The sequence below is a fragment of the Odocoileus virginianus genome, chromosome 34 (assembly GCF_023699985.2).
Source record: "Odocoileus virginianus isolate 20LAN1187 ecotype Illinois chromosome 34, Ovbor_1.2, whole genome shotgun sequence".
Taxonomy (NCBI): Eukaryota; Metazoa; Chordata; class Mammalia; order Artiodactyla; family Cervidae; genus Odocoileus; species Odocoileus virginianus.
In genome coordinates, this window is record NC_069707.1 from 30426993 (window position 1) to 30441489 (window position 14497).

The 14497-nt window shown below is 37.3% G+C and overlaps 1 protein-coding gene across 10 annotated transcripts in view; it reads right to left on the reverse strand.

Moving 5' to 3' along the window:
* The window catches only part of EYA4 (EYA transcriptional coactivator and phosphatase 4), a 301073-nt gene that overhangs the window by 134660 nt on the left and 151916 nt on the right, over window positions 1-14497 (reverse strand). For all 10 annotated transcript variants that reach the window (XM_070461688.1, XM_070461696.1, XM_070461693.1 and 7 more), the window contains exon 3: window positions 11244-11293. In XM_070461688.1, coding sequence (XP_070317789.1) covers window positions 11244-11293 — 50 coding nt within the window. The remainder of the gene's footprint in view (window positions 1-11243; window positions 11294-14497) is intronic.

The window sequence follows — 14497 nt, forward strand, 5'->3', positions numbered from 1 at the left end:
TCTCAATACTATCACTATGACTATTTGTAATAGGACTAGTTGTTTAAATTCACCTAATATGCAGCAGGTACTTAAGTGTCTTCCCTACATTGCTTCATTTAGTCCTTAAAAGAACCCCATGGGAGAATGGTATTATTCCCATTTTACAGATAAGGATATTTGAGGCACAGAGAGGTAAAGTAGTTTGCAACAAGGCCAAACGGCTGGAATCTGAACTCAGACAGTCTACCCCATTTGCTTAGTATGTCAAGTGAGCAGGGCCACATCCACCTTACTATGGTATGAGTCTGAAAAAACCTGGGCTTCCCAAGTGGCACAGTGGTAAAAAATCCCCCTGCAATGCAGGAGACACAAGAGACGTGGGTTCGACCCCTAAATCAGGAAGATTCCCTGGAGTAGGAAATGGCAACCCATTCTGGAATTCTTGCCTGGAAAATCCCATGGACAGAGGAGCCTTTGCAGTCCACAGGGCTGCAAAGCGCCGGACATGACTGAGCAGAACACACATTTGAAAACTAGAGATAAATGTAGTATAAGAGAACATACACTCCAAGACAACATCAGAGAGAAGCAAGCATGTGAGTTTGGGGGAATCGACTCTTGGACACCTAGCTCTGTCATCAGGCTTTTTTCTTTCTCTGTAGTTCACAAGTATGCCTGTGTAGGTCAAACCTGTTTGATAACTGAGTGTGGCAAGTTTGCTGAGCTTTGGAAATTAATTATAATTACAACAAAAACATTTTATAATATAAGCTTATGTATGTTTATCTGAGGTTGGATATGTTTCCATTAGAAATTTACTTTTTTAGGAAAAGCAGAGTTTAATTTTGGTTATATGAACATTAAGAATATAAAGACAGTTATTTGGCACAGTAAGCATGCCAGAAAGACATCAAGTATCAGGTGATAGAAACTCATAAACACATGAACAAAGAACCCATTCATCCTTGGCTTACTGAAAAGCAAATGAGAACACTGTGTAGGTTGCTAAGACAACTGAGATGTGATGATTAAACGTGAGATGATGAGCAGTATCTCTGTACCTTTACAACTCAAATTTTTAGAATCTTTACTAAGCTCTAATCTATATTTATGGCTGCAACTTTAAGAGCATTTCTTAAAAAAAAAAAAAAAAAAAGAAGAAGAAAGAAAAGAAACCAAACAGGCTTCAAGCTTTTGAAGATCCTTAAAGTCTACTGATCAGAAGAGAGCCCTGGTCTTAGAGAATGTGTGTGGTGTGGCTAAGAGAGGCGTTCCTGGCTGGGGCTCAGCCCCACCTTGTAGCAATGATGGATGAGGTGCTTGCCAGAGACTATTACCGATGAGTCAAGAAAAAATATTTGCAACTGATTTATTTAAATTCCAAGTAAATATTTTCAAAATACAGGAAAGACTAGAAATAGTTGCTTTTTTTAGAATGTTGCTATTTCAAATTTGAAACCCTGGGCTCTCTGTTTTGGCTACACTGTTCTCCTAGTTGTTGCTTGAATGTGCCAGGCGGGCATGGAAGGGCCTGTGCATTGCTCAACCCTAAGGGAGTGCATTTTCTCCAGCTTTCTTCTTGACTTAACTTCAAATCTTTACTTATGTAACAGCCGATTGAAAATCACAATCTACTCCCCCAATACTCCTCATCTCCCCTTTTATCACTAGAATTAATCGCTTTCTAAGACACTCCACTGTTACGTACGCTTCTATTTTGTCACTGAATTATCTCAAACTCTCAAACCAGTGCCTGACACACAGCTGGTACCCAATAAATGATAACTTGAAGGGCAAGAATAAACGTTCCTATAATTGAACTGCTGAAAAGAAAATTAAGGTCCTCTAGTTTGTTCTCATTTTAAGCTGACCCAATATAAAACGGGACCTTCAATGTTTCTACTCACATTGAATAACAATTTTAATAATTACTGTGATACAAAGCAATGTCTTATCTTAGTTCCTCTGATCTTCTGGATAAAAGTCACTAAACAAATGCTACTTTGTGTGATGTGTTACTCTGACCAAATTAATTCAAAGCAGCTCACAGTCTCCAGAAAGACTGCTTTAGATTATTAACCATAAAGACTTCAGAGGAACTCAGTTTACTGTAGAAGTGACTGGCCAGGAATATAGCCATTCTCTGGAAGTCATCACTAATACATGCAGGGAAGTTAGGCATTTCCTCATTTGGGGAGAATAATGCAGTTTGTCAGAAAGAAGAAGCCAGATTCCTTCCACTGCCACCATGTCTATTTCAAGTCAAATCTATTATTTTATATTCTTAACACACACAAAAATACATGATATAGAAAATTTAGAAAATGTGTTCAAACCATGAAAAAAATTGTGTATAATGTCCTCTCCAAAATAACCACAATTTGCTAAGTGTCTCTCAGGTCTTTTAAGTAAGTTTCACTGTTGGTTCCCTTGCCTCCACGCACCTGTGCCATGACTGATCTGTCATCAAAAGTACAATTTTAATAACATTATTACCTGATCAGAAATCCATTGGTGACCTCCTAATGCCTGAAAAGCAGGTGGCCAAAATTTCAAGTTTGGACTTCAACTGATAAATGGCTGACTGTATTTCTTTAGGTATGCTTGAAAGTTGGCTTCAAAAGAAAGAAGTCCAAACCTAGACAGTCATTTTGGCAAAATTGCCTTCTGAAAAATAAATAATTTAACTTGCAGGATGAAGTACATTCATCTATTATCTAACAACAGATTAACCACAGGAAATGGAGAAAGTGATTTATATTTGGATTGGTATTTGAGAGCAGAAAAGGAGATTGCATTTAACTGGTCAACTTGAGGATGGGGGCAAGAAGGTTAAAAATTGGTCGCAGGGTTTATAAAAAGGGGTGAATGGAACTTGTCTTACTTTGAAGTCTGGTTGCCATTCCACTTAATGCTCTCTTAAGACATCTCTGCTTTGCAAATCATAGTTTGTAGATGTCTGATAAAAACTCGTGCTCCAAATCTCCGTACTAGTGAAATAGATAACCAGTGAGTTATATGTATCAGAGAAATGATACATGCTGGATTAAAATGAAGGACTTGGGGCAAGGGTGCTGGATGAAGTAGGTGGGCAGGGAAGAGGTAGAAAGCTGAGGGCACTTGATCAGTTATCTGCTCAGCATCCTTTCCTTGGAAGTTGTTCTCACCACTGAGTCATATGCTCCCAGAGGTGGCTCTGGAAAGCCACTCAGGTATCACTCTCTTTCCTAGAAATTCAGAAGAGAAATAAAGAAAAAGAGAGATTTTTATTATATAGGTACCTAAAGAGGTAAAAAATTAAAAATCAGAAAGAAGCAGTGTCACATGAATATTTTCCTCCTATAAGTCCAAGAGCAAAAATAAGACTGAGCAGCCAGCCAATGGGCATAAATAGAGAGAAAAACATTGAAGCTGCCAAGCAGTGAGGACACAGTGGATAAGAGATAAACAGAAAATCAGTCCCTGGTTCCCAGACCTTATGAGGTCCAGTGAGCCCTATCTTCTCAGTTTATCTAAGATACTATACTCCTGTTTAAAATCAGAGCAAAAAAACAAAAACCTCCCCTTGTCTACTTAAACTGGTTCACACTAGTAGCTGCAACTAATAAAGGTCCTAACTAAAATAACTAGGAATCCAAGCCAACCACACTCTATGCAAATTTACCTATTTTCCAATCTCATCAACTATTTCTCCACACAAATCAAATTAAGACTAGTCACCCACTGCCTATAAAAGATACCTTTCATTTCAGTTTCTAGTTCTTTCCCTCTCTCTTAACCTTACTGTGGTTTCTCTTTCCCCCATTTCTTCGAATCTAATCTTTCCTCTGATACCCAGCTGTTGCCCTAAATCTTCCATTCGACTCTCCCTAACCATGTTAGCCCAGTGTCCAGCACTCAGGCTATACTCTGGTGCCCCATTCTCAACCATTCCTCAGTGAAATGAGCTCATCTGTAGGACGAGCATGAAGTCCTGTCCTACACAGATGCTGGCGGGTAACTGCCCAGCACACAAAGAGTATCTTCACTCTAATGTCCATGCAGGAAACGGTGACAGAAGGGACTGAAAATCAAGGTACCTAAGCAACTGGCATATACTTTTTTTTTTTCTGGAATTTCATGTACTCATCTTTCAATCTGGACCTAAAGGATGAAAATTAAGTGGAATCAATGAATATCTAACACACCAGAATAAGGGCACCAGGAAAGTGAGTAACAGGTAACCCAGGTAATCCTTGACATCTTATGGACAGCAAATAGGCATGAATAGTATATGTCCTTATTTTTAACATCTTGCCCACAATTTCACTTTGAAGGTTATTTGTTCATGCTTCTATGTATACTCTGAATATCTACTAAATACTGTCAGATTAATGACTAATGCCATATGGAAAGTGCATTATTTAAGAAAGGCTTGTCCAAAAATCCCACAGACTAGAAAGGCAAGGTTGATATCCAGTGAAGCCACAGAGGATTTGTTGTGTTAGCTCAGAGGTGAGGTGATAGAAGCTTGAACTTTCATAGTGGCAGTGGTCAGGGGCAGGGGTAGGGAAAAGTGATTCAAAACACAACAGAGGAAAATTATACACAGTTTGATGACCAACAGGATTTGGGAAAGGAAAGAAAGAAAGAAGGCTTACTCTGAAGTTCTGAGGCAGGACAACTGACAGCCTTATCACTGGACAGAAAAGATGCTGGGGGAGGAAAAGTAAACATTACGACTCTTCAAAGGGAGTCTGAGACAGCTGAGAGAAATCCTTAATAAAATCACATCAGGAGTTTGTATCTCTCCCAGGAGAGATTGCATGCTGACTGTGCATATTTGGAAGTTATCCAGGGGGTGCTAGTGGTAAAGAAATTCGCCTGCCAATACAGGAGACACAAGAGACGAGGATTCAATCCTTGGGTCAGGACGATCCCCCAGAGTAGGGAATAGTAACCCCCTGCGATATTCTTGCCTGGGAAATCCCATGGACAGAGGAGCCCGGTGGGTTACAGTCCATGCGGCTGCGGACTCAGACACGACTAAGCACAGAGCACATTCACTTAACAGGTATGTACTGAAGATCTGCTACACGGCAGTCCCTGCACTGTGCCCTAACTTACAGTGCGGAGCAAAGGAAAGCAGCGATGATGCCTCACTCTGTGGAGCTTATCGTGTAGTGCATGAAGCAGGCATTAATCAAATGAGGCTACTCCCAAGGAGAAGCAGATGCGGCCATGAGGCCCTATGATAGCAGGACCAGAGGTAGCCTAAGAAAGCAGCAGTGCAGAGAGGAACACCAGAAGGATGAGTTGACACTCAGTAGGTGAGCAAGGCTGGGGCAGGGGGGTTCTAGTGAGAGAAGGGGAGAAGTGACCCAGCCTCTAGAAGGAGAAGCTTGGCGTCTGTAAATGTGGATCTTCTGACAGAGGCAGCCTGATTGACACTGAGATCAGAGTAACAGGAATTGGCCTGAGCACTCCAGACACTGGGCTACATCAGGAGTTCTCAACAGAAACTGTATGTGAAAAAAAATGAAATGGAAGGAAAGCAAAAAATGATCAAGAATAGAACCTCAAGATCTGAAGATAGTCAATAATGTCACTAAATCCAAGAAATGGTTAAATAATTCCCTGAACTATACAGCTAGTTGTCTTGCTGCAAGAATCTAAGTTTACTGGAACTACATTATGAAAATTTGAGGAAATGCAACCTGGTGTTAATTTTTGATGCTTCTTGGAGACAGGATATTAGGCTAGATGCCCCTCTGATTTGACACAGTGAAATACAATGTGAGTTTTCAGCAAGGAGCCCTCAGCTTTCACTGCTATGAAAACAATATAACATTTAATTTTTTTGACAGGCAATTATATACAGATAAACATTTCAGACTTCTGGAATTAGTGCAATAATTATTTTACTAGAAAATAATCATGTATAACTTAATACCTTAAACATAACATTGTCAAATCATAACTATTTACATAAGATGAATTAGTTGCAGTTTTTAAGCTTTTAAAACATAGACATCGAATAGCTAAACTTCCTGAGGTTCACTTAAATATTATGATATTAAACTGAGACTAATTCCAAAGCTTTGTTGAAAGCTGGAGAATTGTTCTGCCTTTCTCTTAATAATTGTAGTTAGTATTGACCAGGGAATCCTCCCCATTATACACAGAGTCCTCTGTCGTTCACCATGTGCAAAAACTATCATCTTAGCTATCCATACCATAAGTACTTCCTATGTATATACTTTAATATTCTCTTTTAGATCTCTTTACTATAATCTACTGGCAATACTGTAGCCACATTGAGAGCAAAAATAGGAAAAGAATTGGTATAATTCCTAGAAGTCACTTCAGAGCTCAATTTCACCAAAATTTTTATTTCCATGTATTCCTTAATTAACAAAACAAGTACATAACAAAACTGCCTGATTTGAGTTTTATTTCCTTTCTAAGTTCTTGATCTCTTCTTCGTGAAAATGCTCTACTACTTAGAACCCAAAAAGGAAAAAGTGAAGAGAAACAGAAGGTCAACAGACATATCATTTGGGTATTATGGAAACTATTTTAACATATAGGCAATCTAAGGTATTTGCCAAGAATGAAATAAATTACTTCACCTCATATGACAAATGAAAGGTAGAAGAGCTGAAAAACAGGTGAAGCTCATAGAACCTTCTAATTTCATTCATCTAGGTGATATCATGGAAGCAACCCAGATGCCCATCAGCAGACGAATGGATGAGGAAGCTGTGGTACATATACACCATGGAATATTACTCAGCCATTAAAAAGAATTCATTTGAATCAGTTCTAATGAGATGGATGAAACTGGAGCCCATTATACAGAGCGAAGTAAGCCAGAAAGATAAAGACCATTACAGTATACTAACACATATATATGGACTTTAGAAAGATGGTAACGATAACCCTATATGCAAAACAGAAAAAGAGACTCAGATGTATAGAACAGACTTGTGGACTCTGGGAGAAGGCGAGGGTGGGATGTTTCAAGAGAACAGCATTGAAACATGTATATTATCTAGGGTGAAACAGATCACCAGCCCAGGTTGGGTGCATGAGACAAGTGCTCGGGCCTGGTGCACTGGGAAGACCCAGAGGGATCGGGTGGAGAGGGAGGTGGGAGGGGGGACTGGGATGGGGAATACATGTAAATCCATGGCTAATTCATTTCAATGTATGACTATTATATTAAAATTAAACAAAACCATGTATTTTTAGGGATGGCTCATGTGAGACACAAACCTGCAAAAAGTCACCATGAACATAGAAAAAAAATCAACATAAAAATGACAAATCAGATTTTGTTTTAAGATGGTCTGTCTAATAAGACTCAATTTTAGGGTAAGATAAAGCATGAGAAACAAAACTTTTAGTTTTCTCATGTACCCATTTTAAGGTTAACATGAGTTTTAGGAACAAAGGCCAACAACACTACATTCTCAACATTGTTATGACACAGAGGAAAGTGAAAAAAAAAAAGTACATTTAAGGAATGTCAGTTTTTCTATGAAGCACATTCTATCGCTTTCCATGTACCATCAGGTTCAATACAGTATTATAAAACTGAACAAATATGGACATCTGGCTTCCAGTATATATACATAATGTTATTTCTAAGAGGACATTTTACCTTCCTGATACTTCATGGGTTTGTAAACTCTCTTTTTACTAATCTACTAGTCACATCTGCAGCTCAAGAGTCTCTTTCCAAAAGAGAACTTAAGGCCAAGCAAGACAAAGAATTTGCTGATACACATATGTCACTCCAAGAATTTCCCTGACAAAGTCTCCACGCCCAATTTAATTACTTCCCTACTGTAAAAACACTTTCCATCTGCATGTATTCTAATCTTTTCAAATCCAAAACCAACACACTATAAAGCTAGCTAAATAAATGAATGATATTAGCTTTAGGTTCCAAGACAGGGAGCATTTTATAAGGCGGTGGGGCTCCAGCTCCCATGCATTTTGCGCTGATACAGTATTTCATTTTGAGCTCAGTTCTTTATGTTTAGAATAGAATTACTTAGCCCCAGGCCTTAAATCTCTCTCTCTTCCTCTTTTTCTCTCTCACACACAGGGAAGGGAAGGAGTTAGGGGGAGAGAAAATATGAATGTCTGTGTTTCTTAATAAGCAAAAAGAATGTACCCGTACATGTATACGCTAAAGTAATGCTCTCCAGTGTCTATAATATAGACACTATATAGACTTTTATATAGTTTTTTTTTTTTTTGGTTATTCATAAAAACTGAATCTCAGTACATGCATATACTGAATACTATTTTTGGCCTCCGTTGACTTGTTGACTGTTTGGAAGTTATTGTATCCTTTCTGTGCACGATGTTCTTTACCTCTTCTTTATTCTCTATCTGGTGTTCCATCACTGCACTAAATAATGCCATTATGGCACTCCCAGATCTAAAATCTGTGAGTAAACAGAGAATCCAAGAATAGCCATCTCTTTTTGTTCCTTGACATTGTGAAGGTGTGGAGGTTGTCTTTTGCACCAGAAGTTAGGAGTAAGGACCAGACGTTATTAAAATGTTTGGGCAACGCTGAACCAATAAACAATTCCAGGTTTTCTTGAAGGCCTTTCCATCTTGGGTTTTTATAAATAAGATTTGTTTCATTTGTTTATTTTTTATGTCACTAAGCTTTAGTGTCCTTAGAAATTGATTTGCCTTAGGTGGTGCAGTGGTGAAGAATCCAGGTGCCAATGCAGGAGACACAGGTTTGATCCCTGGGTCAGGAAGACCCCCTAGAGGAGGAAATGGCAACCCACTCCAATATCTTGCCTGGAAAAACCCTATGGACAGAGGAGTCTGGTGGGTTACAGCCCATGGGGGCCACAAAGAGTCAGGCACAACTGAACATGCATACATGAAAAGGATCCATATACTGCAGACTAGAAAACTTTTATAAGCAGCTAATCCATGGCAACTAAATAGTAGTTTATAAGAAGTCAAGATATTTTTCAATTAATATATATTGTATAATAATATATAATAAAATGTATTTAAAATAATCTATTAAACATATTTACTGTAAATGTAAAATTGCATTTTTAAGGCTATATGGGCTGGGATTTCCTAGATAAAAGAATGATCTAGTTTCAGGTTTAAATACATTGAGATCTGAACTCTCTCTTCTAGAACTTATTGATATAAAGTGTAAACACTGAATCAGCTTAGTGACTTTCTGCTTGTTTAAAATCTATTAAAGTATAGGACTATTTGTTCAAAACTCTTGAGTGGCCTCAAAAATAAAAAAAAAATTGATATACAGTATTAATAAAAATAATAATTATGTTGTTCTGTTTTCCCTACTACCCATCAAGACCAGCAGCTTGCAAAGACTATCTACTTCGCTAAATAACAAGTCATACGTGGGTTTCTCATAGACGTCAGCAAAACGGTCAGGAAGGAAATATCCAGAAGCAATAGGGCTTGAGTTTCCTCTCTCCAAACGTCCTGGAATTACTCTACTGTGTTAGAAAAAAATGTAATAGTTCACCTATTTCCGAATGTTCTGACAAACTAAAACTATTTGGTTCTATATTGATACCTAATCACAAAAGACAAAGATCAAATGTTAAAAATCCTATATCATATCATATATTAATACTTTTGATTATTCAAAATAAAAAAACACATACAATCATTTCACTATCTATCCCTAATATATATATAGGAATTAATTATAGGAATATCATATTACATAAAAACCAAGATTTACTCAAACTGTAAACAGACTGTATATAATATATACTTGCTTTCTAAAAAGAAAATATGGTGGTCATTAACATTTTACCTAGATCTGTATTGTTTTACTGTACCAAGAAAATCACTATATACATCATAGGCTGGAGTGAGTAGGACAAAATAAACGAGACCCATTTCATCATTAAACACAAATTTGTTAATGCAATAAGTTGAGTTATACCATTAATAATAGGTTGGCCAAAAATTTCACTCAGGTTTTTCTATGATAGTATGAAAGACCTGAACAGACTTTTTGGCCAACCCAATATTACTATATGAAGGGTGTATGTGTGTGCGTGTTCAGTCATGTTCAACTCTTTGTGACCCCATGGACTATAGCCTGCCATGCTCCTCTGTCCATGGAATTTTCCAAGCAAGAATACTGGAGTGGGTTGCCATGCCCTCTTTCAGGGGATCTTCCTGACCCAGGGATCAAACCTGAATCTCTTGTGTCTCTGAAACCAGCAGGTGAATTCTTTACCACTAGTGCCACCTGATTACTATTGCAATAGTATTTAAAATACTTTTATTGACCGTTTACAATTGAGGCCTGGATTTTTAAATAAAAACAGTAAAAATGTATAGGCCTAAAAATGTCTGTTGTGCACGTGGTCCAGGCACAAACAGCTAAATGGTGCCAAAGTCCTGTACGTAGTGGTCTGACCACTTTAATTCATCATTTCTTCAGGCTTTATAAAACATAAAAAGAATATCAGGGCTTCCCTGATAGCTCAGCTGGTAAAGAATCTGCCTCCAATGCAGGAGACCCCAGTTCAATTCCTGGGTCAGGAAGATCCCCTAGAGAAGGGGCAGACTACACTCCAATATTCTTGGGCTTCCCTGGTGGCTCAGGTGGTGAAGAATTCGCCTGCAACGTGGGAGACCTGGGTTTGATCCCTGGGTTGGGAAGATCCCCTGGAGGAGAGTATGGCAACCCACTCCAGTATTCTTGCTTGGAGAATCCCATGGACAGAGGAGCCTGGTGGGCTACAGTCCACAGGATTACAAGGAGTCGGACACGGATAAAGTGACTAAGCACAGAGAAAATGCCAAGTTAATTTTGGTTGTTCCAATTTGGTGACATTCTCAGAATCTAGCAACATTTGATTGAAAAAAAAGGTAGATTTTCAGTAAACACAGATTTAAAAGGTATTCCGTTTCTGGCAAAATTTCAGGTGTGAATACATCATAAAAAGAGAATAGAAAGAAAAATGAGGACGAACTTAATGAATATTATGGGAATATATTTTCAAGTATTCCTAGAGATGTTTCCACTATTGTTCTTTAAAGCTAACTTCCGTCAGTGTCCTTTTATTAAATATCATGAATAATGACATCCCTGCCGGTCTAATGTATGATTTCCATACAGATAGGTTCTTGAACTCCATGTTTTACATCACAGTTGTATCTGGAGTATAACATCTTATGAGTCCTCCAAAGCTGCAATTTTTCTTAGTGAAGTCTTGGCCTCTGTTTTACTGTACCTGGAATTCTGGGGTTCGGGAACATCTGATTCTGTGCACGTTTTCTTTACCTGTAAGAAAAGATTACTAGTTAGTCTCATATGAAAAAAGAACTTCCTCATTCAGTTTCACACACTTGCTAAACTTAAAGTGGATACAGCTCTACTCACCAGGATCTCTATAAAATACTCCCCACATTTTACAGCAGCAGCATGCAGTATTAAATAGTGTATTTCATTATTATCCCATGAACAGCTGCCAAAGGCACTTCCCTAGACTCCATTAGTATGTAAAATGTTCAGCTAAAATAGCTTGGGACTTGCTTAAGCAGGAACAAAGAAACCAAAGAACCAGGTTTCCCACTTACGAATTGGAAAGCCATACAGCTCTCAATTCACTAGGAAATGTTTTTCCAATTGATACTGCTTCTGTCTCCTACTAAAGTGCACAATAATAAACACCAGGTTCTGGGGGCAAAGCATAGTGTTAGCTAAACCATTCATATATTAATTTTCATTTTCTCAATCCAGTGGCTGTATGTTTTATATATTTCTCAGCATATCAATTAAGTTTCGGCATTGCTCACAGACTTCTCATATATACTTGAAGTATACTTTGCAGACTATATTTCAACTTTGTGGCTTTTAACCCACACAAGGTAAAGAATGAGAAAAAAAAAACTTTTACTTTTAGGATATGCTATCCAATTCTGGTCAAAAGTCTGTGGTATATCCTCTAAAATAAGGTAAAGCACACATCCATTGCCTTTCACAATTTAACTTCAAGCACAGATACTATGTCTGACTATCATGGTTTTAATGGGTACATTATATGCAAAGTAAAGGCCATTTCAAAAATTTCTTACTTAATATGGAATGTAAACAAGATACATTAATTACCAAGTATATAGTCATACAGTCTGGGTGTTTACATTCCTATGGTCTATTTATGCAGCCTATAGAATCCAAGCAACTTTAACTTGTAATATGCAGCTTGGAAGTGAAAAAAAGTCTACTGAATATATACTGTGAACATACAACATGAGTGTGAGTTGTGATACAAGTGGTATTTCTTAAGAGTAAGTTTTGAATTTTAAAGATACAGCATTTTCTTTCTAGCTCACAAATATTTTCAAGTATTCCTAGAGATGTTTCCACTATTGTTCTCTAAAGCTAACTTCCATCAGTGTCCTTTTGTTAAATATTATGAATAATGACATCCCAGCCAGTCTAACGTATGATTTCTATACTGATAAGTTCTTGAACTCCACGTTTTACATCACAGTTGTATCTGGAGTATAACATCTTATTAGTTCTCCAAAGTTGCAATTTTTTTTCTTAGTGAAGTCTTGACTCTTAGTGAAATGAAGTCTTATTTCTTTCCTCTTCTCAGAAGAATGAGTTAAAAAAAAAAAAAAGCCTACACTTTCAAAAATTGGTGTCTTTGCTTTCAATTCTAGGTCTAGATATTTTATAATCAGGGAAATCAATTATTTGCTTGGTTAACTTTATTAAGTACTCTCTTCTGCATCTGGAGTATACATCCACACAGTATGAAAATAAAACTGATCAGCAAAGAGATTATCATCCTTACCCTATTATGTAACATCTCCTATGCTCTCAGTACAGAGCTCAACACCATGAGATGGAACGGCGAAGAAATATTTTTGAGTAATTAGTTTAAAAAAAAAAACAACAAAGAACGAAAAAGGAAGACCTTTCTCAAAAAAAAAAAAATGTAACTGTAAAATCCACTATGAAACCCATGAAAGTCTTATGTCCACGAACAATTCCAAGAAAAAACAAGAACTAAAAGGGAAGGATATGCTATTAAAACCCTCTTTCCCACTGGTTCTTCCCTAAGATTCATCACCAGAAATTATATGAACTGCCCAATGAATATGTAGAAATCACATTGAAGTGAATGTTAGTTTCTGAAAGACTATGATAACTTGACTTTGGGACTAACTAAAGAAGCTCCAGATCACAAAAGCAAACTAGACAGACAGTCTCAAGCAAGAGTTAGAATGAGACAACCTTCCTGTGGTTTAACTATAAAACACTGATGAAAGAAATCAAAGAGGACACAAATAGATGGAGAAATATACCGTGTTCATGGATTGGAAGAATCAATATTGTGAAAATGAATATACTACCCAAAGCAATCTATAGATTCAATGCAATCCCTATCAAGCTACCAACGGTATTCGTCACAGTACTAGAACAAATAATTTCACAGTTTGTATGGAAATACAAAAAACCTTGAATAGCCAAAGTAATCTTGAGAAAGAAGAATGGAACTGGAGGAATCAACCTGCCTGACTTCAGGCTCTACTACAAAGCCACAGTCATCAAGACAGTATGGTACTGGCACAAAGACAGAAATATAAATCAATGGAACAAAATAGAAAGCCCAGAGATAAATCCATGTACCTACGGACACCTTATCTTCAACAAAGGAGGCAAGAATATACAATGGAAAAAAGACAACCTCTTTAACAAGTGGTGCTGGAAAACTGGTCAACCACTTGTAAAAGAATGAAACTAGAATAGTTTCTAACACCATACATAAAAACACAAAGTTTTTAAAGAAATATTTAATACCAATGGCTTTATAAAACATCTTTATTTAAATAACTAACCAGAAAGTTAGTATTACTTTAATTTATTCTCAATGTATTAATTGTAATACCAGAGAACACATCTACTGATTACTTACTATCTAGTATGCACAGTCCTAGTTGTTGTGGTTGTTGTTTAGTCACTAAGTCATGTCTGACTGTTTTGTGACCCTTTGGACTGCAACACTACAGGCTCCTCTTTTCATAGGATTTTAGAGGCAAGAATACTAAAGTGGGTAGCAATGCCCTTCTTCAGGGAATCTTCCTGACCCAGGAGTCAAAGTCCCATCTCTCATCTCCGATACTGCAAGTGGGTTCTTTACCACTGAGCCACCAAGGAAACTCAATGATTAATAAGTATGTGATGAAAGACTGAAGTAGATATATTCTTTTAGATATTGTTAGAGTTTTGCACTCTTCAAAGTAGTTCTTTTTATAGGCTTTATTAATTTGTTCATGGTCAAATGAGGGAAGAAAAATATTTAGGATACCATGACTACTACAGGAGGGTCTATACAGTGTTATTCACGTTCAAAGGACAATCTACCCCAGCCAAAGGAAGATAAGGATGGCAACAAAGGATGTGATTTCTGAGCTAAGTTTTAACATGCTATTGACCGTTTTGCAGAAACTAATACCTATGGCCATAATATGA